The sequence below is a fragment of the Meles meles genome, chromosome 8, assembly GCF_922984935.1.
Source record: "Meles meles chromosome 8, mMelMel3.1 paternal haplotype, whole genome shotgun sequence".
NCBI classification, from domain to species: domain Eukaryota; kingdom Metazoa; phylum Chordata; class Mammalia; order Carnivora; family Mustelidae; genus Meles; species Meles meles.
The window spans coordinates 12494157-12504740 of NC_060073.1; the positions used below are offsets into that span (position 1 = coordinate 12494157).

Consider the following 10584-nt stretch of genomic DNA (forward strand, 5'->3'; position numbering starts at 1 on the left):
AGTATGTTTGTTTAAACATATTTGAATTAAAGTTATGAGGTCACTCACACTCTTTAGTAGTGTGGGTCCAATAATTGTGTTGGGTTTCTTTTGTTATTTTTTCCAACAACCTTATATATATATACCTTTAATAATATTTATTTAATAATAATAAAACATGATTTATTACATGCCTTTAAGCAGTATTTTGGGTGATTCAAACATATCAACTCATTAAATTCTCCAAACAGTCTTGTGAAGTACTACTATTATCACCTGTTTTAAACCAACACATAGAAAGACTGACTTGACCAGAATTACCACCTCGCAAGTGGAAATGGCAGGATTTGAATGCAGACAGGTCACCCAGAGACCATGTTCTTCACTATAACAATATGCTGCCTTTGGAAATACCTGTGTTGTTTTCAAAGCGCCTTTTAAAATTGCTGTAAGAATCTTGTAATATGGTAAAAGTAGGAAACACAATGCCCACTTAATTTTTTCATGCAGAGAAATTAAATCACAGGAACATTTATGTTGCTTTTCCAAGGTGATAAAATGAAGATCACAGAAAACTTCAACCCACATAAAAATAAGCATTAGCCATTTTGAAGATCACTGAGTGGTAATTTGGAATATCTCAGTGGGGTCAGGAACTGACAAGTATGTATGTACCCTTACACACTGAAAGATGAAGGTCAGAAGATGCCAGTCTCTGGGTTACTGGGAACCATGTACTGGTAATGGTGTCATGATGCACTCATATCATTTGGGTCATTTTCCATGCATAAGTAATTTATCCATTTTGCCTTCTGGTTTTGACAGGTGAACCATAGTTTCAAATAATATCTATGGAGAACAGCACCAAGGTGAATGAGTTTAAGCTCTTGGGACTGACTGACAGTCCAGAACTGCAAGTCCCTCTTTTCATAACATTCACTTTCATTTATCTTGCTACTCTCATTGGAAACCTTGGGATGATCACGTTGATTCTGTTGGACTCTCGCCTCCACACTCCCATGTATATTTTCCTCAGTAACCTCTCTCTGGTGGACTGTGCTTACTCCTCGGCTGTTACTCCCAAGGTGATGGCTGGGTTTCTCACAGGGGATAAAGTCATATCCTATGGTGGATGTGTTGCTCAGTTGTTCTTCTTTGTGACTTTTGCCAGTGTAGACTGTTTCCTGTTAGCTGCCATGGCTTATGATCGGCATGCCGCAGTATGTAAGCCCTTACATTATACCACTTCTATGACCACGAGCTTGTGTGTTCAAATGGCAGTAGGCTGCTATGCCTGGGGCTTTGTTGAATCTGCTATCCACACTGGATTCACCTTCTGCCTCTCCTTCTGCCATTCCAATGTGGTCCATCATTTTTTCTGTGATATCCCCCCAATTCTGGCTCTCTCCTGCTCTGATATCTATATAAATGAGGTTGTACTCTTTATATTAGCAGCTTTCAATGTCTGTTTTGCCCTTATAGTTATCTTGACCTCCTATCTGTTCATCTTCATTGCCATCCTGAGGATGCGCTCAGCTGAGGGAAGGAAGAAAGCCTTCTCTACCTGTGCCTCACACCTCACTGCTGTAACCATCTTCTATGGGACTGTCATGTTCATGTACTTACAACCCAATTCTAGTCATTCTATGGACAATGATCAAATGGCATCTGTGTTCTATACAATAATAGTCCCCATGTTGAACCCCATTGTCTATAGTCTAAGGAATAAAGAGGTGAATAATGCTTTCAGGAAAACCACTAAGAAACTGAAGATTCTGTTCAACCCATAATTCAATTAGAGACATTATAGAAGCTGTATAGTTAATCAGTTATCTATTGTTGTGTAGCAAAATATCACAATTCCAAAAACAACAGTTTATTATTTCTCATAATTCCATGGTTGGCAGGATAGTTCCTTCGCTGTTTTCATATGGACTCACTCATGAGGTTCCATATCTTCTGCATGGTCAGCTGGGCTGAAGGGTTCAAATTTCTAACTCACATTTCTATTCACATTTCTAACTGTGGAATTTGGTTGCTGTCCATCTCTTTTCCAGATGCTCTTCCATCCTCCAGAGGATAGACCAACTTTGTTACATGTTTTCAGTGTGAAAGTAAAACTGAATGGTTTCTTGAAGTCTAGACTCCTGACTCAAACATTTTCTCTACCACATTAAACTAATCATTGGTGTCAAAGAGTTGGCCCCAATGTAAGCATGAAGAAAGGCTCCATCTCTTGAGGGAAATAGCTGTAAAGAATTTGTGCCCATAGCTTATCTACCACAATTAGAAATTGGATTAAACTTCTTTAACAATGAATACAGTGGCTTAAATACCATAGCAATTTATTCTCAAATAGTGGAAGCTAATGTAGCAATGTGAAAATGAACTGTCTGGCTAGCCAGTGTGACTTCGTCATTCAGGGCCAGATTCAGTCCACCTAACCCCTCTCTACCATCTCCTATAGTGTTGAGTGCTGAGCCTGTCCTCATTGTTGCTCTTCTGTCTGGAGGAAAGTAGGAACAGAGAAGTTGAAGGAAAAATATTGTCTCTTCAAGAAAGTGTACAGTCATTGTACAGACAATGACTCTTCTGAGTACATTCCGTTGGCAAGGATTCAGTCATAAGGCCACAAAAACAACCGGCAAAATCAACTTCAAAATTGAATCTCAGTCTAAAAGACAGGTTGCTTTGCTGAAATCTCAATACTCTGGGAAAAAAGTGTTTTCTGGGGAAAGGCAGGATACTGCCACATAGCTAGTAACTGAACCTGAGCTTCTAAGACTTGGAACTTTCTCAATAAAAAATCAGAGAGATGAATAGCCAGTGGAGGTGAGTGGCATTCTAGAAACCAAGTGATGAGAAATGCATTAAGAGGAAATGGATGTGTCAGAGCCACTGGTAGGTTAAGCAATAGTAAGACTAAGAACTGGAAATAGGCCATAGTGATAGGAAGTTGGTGGGTGACTTTGAGTGGTTTGGGCTGGATGGTAGGAGCACAAATCTCATTAAATGTATTCTCTATGATCTAGTCCATGATTATTCTTTGTTTTCGTGTTTCTAATTATTTTCCCAACATGCATTACTGATGGAGTAAATGTATGTTGTCTTTTCCCAGAACAGCTAGGGGGATAGAGCTTTGAGACTTTGAACTTTGAGAAGAGAGATGGGCAGAGCTTAACAACATGATGGGAAGCCAAGGTTTCAGGAGATGACTGATGAGAGATGTTTTGACAACAGATGATGCTTCATGAACCTAAGCATCAGTTATCACAAATGCCTACTTTGCAGCAAGTCATTGTTCTTGGCTTCACTTCCCCTCCATTGTGCTGAGTACAAGATTATCGCAACAAGTTCTTTGGAAGAATGAAGGAGCGGGGAAAAGCACCTTGGGGAAAAGCAGTGTAGAGACAGGAAAAGAAGAAACACAGAAGGTGGTATAGTGCTTGAAGTGATGAACAAGTGAGACAAAGACAGGGATTTGGAACAGGAACTGAGGGACAAAAAGAAAGCTTAAACACACACACACACACACACACACACACACACACACACACAGTCCCTACTCAAAGACACCTCCAAACAATTTAGGAAGATACTCAGCCTCCTGTATCTAGTTGTTATTTAATCTACCAGTTAAAGGAAAGAAGGCTGGAGGATTTGGGTTCTTTTGAGTTACAACTGAGAGTGAGATGGGCTCTTTGGAGAAAGAGCTGATTACTGGGTTAGGACAGGAATACCACAAAAGGAGCCTGGAGTGTCTTGTAGTTCCAGAAAGTAAGGAGGAGCTCAGAAAACAAGAGGGTTGGGTGTATCAAAAGGAAGCAAGAGTAAAACTGAAAGTGCTCCCAGTGACCAAAGATGGAACCATTTGAACAAGAAAGTAAATAACACAGGACTACATTGTACCCCAAAGTATAAGACAGAAAAATGTTAAGTACATGATATAAACAAGCAAACAAATCTCCCTTATAAAAATTCTTTGACATTGGGGAGGGTATGTGCTATGGTGACTGCTGTGAAATGTGTAAGGCTGATGATTCACAGACTTGTACCCCTGGGGCAAATGATACATTATATGTTAATAAAAATAATTTTTAAAAATCCTGAATAATATATTTAGCCTTCTCTTAGGAGGTGGAGTATAGTCCCTTTCACCATGAGTATGGCCTGCACTTAGTGACTTGTTTCTAAAATACAGAGCACAGTGGGAAAAGGCAGTATTACATTGAAGCACCTGGCAAATGTATCTGGTTTACGTGATTAAGGTTAAGATCCCCAGTGACAAGTCATGTTGGTAATATGTGTCTCCTGATCAGATGTGATAAGAACAGCTCTTCTCTCTTTCAATAATAAACCTTTGTATAATCATGACCAACAAAATCAGACAAATCTAAATTGAAATATCTTCTACCTGAGCAGTACCCCTCAAAGCTATTAAGATAGTAAAAATCCAGGAAAGCCTGAGACACTGTCACAGATCAGAGGAGACTAAGGAGACAGGACAATATATACAGGGTTGGATCCTGGACTGGACCCTGTAAGAGCAAAATGACATGAGTTGAAAATAAAAATCTGAGTGAGTTCTTGAAATTTAGAGACCAGTAGTGTATCAATGCTGGTTTCTTTGTTTTGACTAGTGTATTATGATAAAGTAAGATGTTAACAGTGGGGGAAGCTGGGTGAGAGGTAAGCAGGACTTGTCTATAATATCTCAGAAAAGATTTTGAAAATCTAAAATTATTTTCAAAATTAAAGATACATTAATTGTGTGCTCACTGCCCCTCCAACCTCAAGAGAGTTCAGCAGCTCCCCAATTCTTTGTGGGAGGAATAGTTTGGCTCTCTCATATGCTAATCGCTCCTTTAAAAGGAATTTTTTTTTATTCCCTGAGCCCAGGCATCCAGGGCTGGTGTGGGTTCAGGTTCTACTGAGGGATAGACCTGCTGTGGCATCAGGATCTTGCTCCCTTTGGTCCTCTCAGCAGTGAGGAGGAGTGTGAATTCTTGCACTGACCAGCCCTCTGACCAAGAGTTCTGGCAGCTTCCCTGCTTTGGCAGGGCACTAAAGCTAGACCTTTTATATTCTATTTGCTCGTTTTTTTTAAATTTCTTTTCAGCATAACGGTGTTTGTTGTTTTTGCAACACACACAGTGCTCCATGCAACACGTGCCCTCACTAATACCCACCACCTTGTTCCCCCAACTTCCCATCCCCCTCCCTTTCAAAACCCTCAGATGATTTTCAGAATCCATAGTCTCTCATGGTTCATCCCCCCTTCCAATTTCACTCAACTCCCTTCTCCTCTCCATCTCCCCATGTCCCCCATGTTCGTTGTTATGCTCCACAAATAAGTGATCCATATGATACTTGACTCTCTCTCTCTCTGCTTGACTTATTTTGCTCAGCATAATCTCTTCCAGTCCTGTCCATGTTGCTACAAAAGTTGGGTATTCATCTTTTCTGATAGAGGCATAATACTCCATCGTGTATATGGACCACATCTTCCTTATCCATTCGTTCATTGAAGGGCATCTTGGTTCTTTCCACAGTTTGGTGACCATGGCCATTGCAGCTATAAACATTGGGGTACAGATGGCCCTTCTTTTCACTACATCTGTATCTTTGGGGTAAATACCCAGCAGTGCAATTGCAGGGTCATAGGCAAGCTCTATTCTTTTTTTTATAATGTGCTTTTTACTGCACTTCAGCACCACATCTTTTTTTTTTTTTAAGATTTTATTTATTTATTTGACAGAGAGAGATCACAAGTAGGCAGAGAGGCAGGCAGAGAAAGAGAGAGAGGGAAGCAGGCTCCCTGCTGAGCAGAGAGCCCGATGCGGGACTCAATCCCAGGTCCCTGAGATCATGACCTGAGCCGAAGGCAGCGGCTTAACCCACTGAGCCACCCAGGTGCCCCGGGAAGCTCTATTCTTAATTTCTTCAGGAATCTCCACACTGTTCTCCAGTGTGGCTGCACCAACTTGCATTCCCACCAACAGTGTAAGAGGGTTCCCCTTTCTCCACATCCTCTCCAACACACGTTGTTTCCTGTCTTGCTAACTTTGGCCATTCTAACTGGTGTCAGGTGGTATCTCAATGTAGTTTTAATTTGAATCTCCCTGATGGCTAGTGATGATGAACATTTTTTCATGTGTCTGATAGTCATTTGTATGTTTTCATTGGTGAAGTGTCTGTTCATATCTTCTGCCCATTTTTTGATATGATTGTCTGTTTTGTGTGTGTTGAGTTTGAGGAGTTCTTTATAGATCCTGGATATCATCCTTTTGTCTGTACTGTCATTTGCAAATATCTTTTCCCATTCCGTGGGTTGCCTTTTTGTTTTGTTGACTGTTTCCTTTGCTGTGCAGAAGCTTTTGATCTTGATGAAGTCCCAAAAGTTCATTTTTGCTTTTGTTTCCTTGGCCTTTGGAGACATATCGTGAAAGAAGTTGCTGTGGCTGATATCGAAGAGGTTACTGCCTATGTTCTCCTCTAGGATTTTGATGGATTCCTGCCTCACGTTGAGGTCTTTTATCCATTTCAAGTTTATCTTTGTGCACAGTGTAAGAGAATGGTCAGTTTCATTCTTCTACATATGGTTGTCCAGTTTTCCCAGCACCATTTATTGACGAGACTGTCTTTTTTTCCACTGTATATTTTTTCCTGTTTTGTCGAAGATTATTTGACCATAGAGTTGAGGGTCCATATCTGGACTCTCCACTCTGTTCCACTGGTCTATGTGTCTGTTTTTATGCCAGTGCCATGCTGTCTTGGTGATCACAGCTTTGTAATAAAACTTGAAATCAGTTAATGTGATGTCACCAGTTTTGTTTTTGTTTTTCAACATTTCCTTAGCAATTCGGGGTCTCTTCTGACTCCATACAAATGTTAGAATTATTTGCTCCAGCTCTTTGAAAAATATTGGTGGAATTTTGGTCGGAATGGCATTAAAAGTGTAGATTGCTCTAGGCAGTATAGACATTTTAACAATGTTTATTCTTCTGATCCAAGAGCATGGAACGGTCTTCCATCTTTTTGTGTCTTCTTCAATTTCTTTCATGAGTGTTCTGTAGTTCCTCAAGTACAGATCCTTTACCTCTTTGGTTAGTGTTATTCCCAGGTATCTTATGGTTCTTGGTGCTATAGTAAATGGAATCGATTCTCTAATTTCCCTTTCTGTATTTTCATTGTTAGTGTATAAGAAAGCTACTGATTTCTGTACATTGACTTTGTATCCTGCCACGTTACTGAATTTCTGTATGAGTTCTGGTAGTTTGGGGGTGGAGTCTTTGGGGTTTTCCATATAAAGAATCATGTCATCGGCGAAGAGAGAGAGTTTGACCTCTTCATTGCCAATTTGGATACCTTTTATTTCTCTTTGTTGTCTGATTGCTGTTGCTAGGACTTCTAATACTATGTTGAATAAGAGTGGTGAGAGTGGGCATCCTTGTCATGTTCCTGATCTCAACGGGAAGGCTGTAAGCTTTTTCCCATTGAGGATGATATTTGCTGTGGGTCTTTCATAGATAGATTTTATGAAGTTCAGGAATGTTCCTTCTATCCCTATACTTTGAAGCGTTTTAATCAGGAACGGATGCTGGATTTTGTCTTTTTATGAAGCCAGCATTACCCTGATCCCCAAACCAGGCAAAGGACCTACCAAAAGGGAGAATTTCAGACCAATATCCCTGATGAATATGGATGCAAAGATTCTCAACGAGATCCTAGCAAACAGGATCCAACAGTACATTAAAAAGATTATCCACCATGACCAGGTGGGATTCATCCCTGGGTTACAAGTATAGTTCAACATTCACAAACCAATCAATGTGATAGAACAAATCAGTAAGAGAAGAGAGAAGAACCACATGGTCCTCTCAATTGATGCAGAAAAAGCATTTGACAAAATCTAGTTGCTCTTTTAAACCAAGTCTATTTTTTATGCCCCAGGGCTAATAAATCTGCTTCTGGTCCTGGAGTGCTATCCTCCCCAGCCCTCCACTGCAGTTCTAAGCATTGGGGGTAGAGGCTCCGTTATTTCCCATATGATCTAATAATTCCACTACTAGTTATTACCCAAATAAATGAATACATTAATTAAAAATATTCTAATTACACTAATGCTAATTATGCTAATAACATTAGTTAGAATATATGCATCCCTATGTTAACTGCAGCATTATTTACAGTCGCCAAGATATGGAAGTACCCTAAGTGTCCATCTGTAGAAGAATGGAAGAACAAGGTGTTGTACATACATACAATGGAGTATTACTCCTCCATAAAAAAGATGAGATCTTGCCACTTGTGACAACAAGGATGGGCCGGCCTATAGGGTATTATGTTAAGTGAAATAAGTTGGAGAAAGACAAATACCATATGATTTCACTTATATGTGGAATCTAAAGAACAAAACAAATCATCAACAAACAAAAGCTGAATCAGATATATAAATACAAAGAACAATTGATGCTTGCCGGAGGGAAGAGGCTTTGGGGGATGGGCAAATGGTTGAAGGGGAGTGGGAGATACAGGCTTCCAATTACAGAATGAATAAGTCATGAGAATAAAAGGTACAGTATGGAGAATATAGGTAATGGTATCGTAATAGCATGGCATAGTGTTGGATGGGAGCTACATTTGTGAGCACAGCATAACATATAGTGGTTGAGTCACTAATGTTGTACACCTAAAACTAATGTGACAATGAATATCAACTATGCTTCAATGAAATAAAGCAAAAGAAAAGAAATTATTATAAAATTTATATAATTATATATATAATATAATATATAAAAGAAATTATATAATTATAATTGTTAATTATAACAATTAAGAAATGGCTCCAGAAGAGAAACCACCATTTTCACAGACTTTAGGGCCAGATATTTGTGTGATAGAACTCTATGCCCACTAATACCAACATGACCCTCTCAGGACATTCAAGCACAGTTTTGCAAGACTTCAGAAGTAAGTACTTCTAATTTTATAAAGACAGGAAAAGAACACATGGATAAAAATTCCTTTGGGTACCTTTATAATAAAATTGAGCTCAACTGAACGTCAAATAAAATAGAGTTATTAGCACATTGAGGTAGTTTACATTTAATGTGGTAAAACATCTTACATTGCTTGTTATCTTGCTTACATTTTCAGTGGGTATTTGAAATCACTGGAAAAAGATGAATAATCATTATTTATTAAAGAATTTTGTAAATTGAATCAGGAAATCTGTAGTCCCATTTTTGGCTGTTAATGATGTACTAAATAGAATTTATTTCATGTACTATTTTCCATTTAATGAGAAATTCATAATAGAAAAGAATTAAGATGGTTTGATATGATCCACTTGATAGTGTAATTTCCAAAAATTAATTTGTCCAAAAGTGGGAAATTCAGATACCAAGTGAAAGAATATAGAAGAAAACCAATTAAAAAAAAAAAAAGAATATAGAAGAAAACCAACCACATCTCATGAAATGTTCTAGAATTCTTTTGTAAAGAATATTATAATAGATAATTGGTATATTTATCAGTATTCAAGTATATTTGCTGCTGGACTCAAACAACTAGTTTATTCATTAACTAGTGTTTGTTGAGGAATTAGTGCAAACCAGGCCATAATTTAATTATTGGGGATACAGTTGTTAGTAAAGTAGACAAAGCCACTCTTTTTGTGCAGTGTATATTCCAGGTAGATAGGTAAATGAATAAACAAGCCAATAAATAAATAGAAAGAGTGGAGGAGTGATAGGACTATAAAGAGTAAAGCAAGCTGGGAACAGTGTCCATGGGGGGTGGAGTGACTATGATATGTTAACATTTAAGCAAAGACCTAAGGGAAGTGAGGAAGCTTTCTGAGCACTGGCAATTGCAAATACAAAGACCCTGAGGCAGGAGGGAGGTTGGATTGTCCAGGAACAGCAGGGAACTCAGTGTGAGGGAAGAGGAGGAATGGAGCAGGAGAATGTCAGGACATAATGTAGCTCATCTGAAACAGTGTCCCTGCATGGGTAGCACTAGCCTTCTTATAGCATTTCCAGAAAGGAAAATAGATAACATGACCCTTACTTAGGGCATTCACCTTACATATTTGAAGAGTTGGTAGTCTTTATGCTTTATTATCAATTGATCCCCCTTTCTTCTCACTTTAAAAAGTTATCATGTGATCATACTTTTTGTACCAAATGACTTACTGAAGCAAAGATATTAATTCCTTTAAGATATTATATATCTCTGAGGAAATATGCCAAGAGAAAGCATATGTCTTTATTTAAAAGTTTTTCTTTTTCTTTCCATTCGTGTTTTTCTTCATTTTGTATACTTAGGATTTTTTTTTAGCTAGAGAAATAAAAAATATATACACAATGGGTAAATTATTGAACACTACACTGAAAACAATGAGGTACTATAAGTTGGCTAATTGAACTTAAATTTAAAAATGTTAGACATTAGGGGCGCCTGGGTGGCTCAGTGGGTTAAAGCCTCTGCCTTCGGCTCAGGTCATGATTCCAGGGTCCTGGGATCGAGCCCCGCATCGGGCTCTCTGCTCAGCAGGGAGCCTGCTTCCTCCTCTCTCTCTCTGCCTGCCTCTCTGCCTAC

At 38.8% G+C, this 10584-nt stretch overlaps 1 protein-coding gene across 1 annotated transcript; it reads left to right on the forward strand.

Moving 5' to 3' along the window:
- Window positions 1-827: 827 nt before the first annotated feature.
- On the forward strand, window positions 828-1769 carry LOC123949172 (olfactory receptor 5B12-like). The gene has a single exon (XM_046016526.1). The coding sequence runs from the start codon at window positions 831-833 to the stop codon at window positions 1767-1769; it is 939 nt and encodes a 312-aa protein (XP_045872482.1). The 5' UTR covers window positions 828-830.
- Window positions 1770-10584: the final 8815 nt, after the last annotated feature.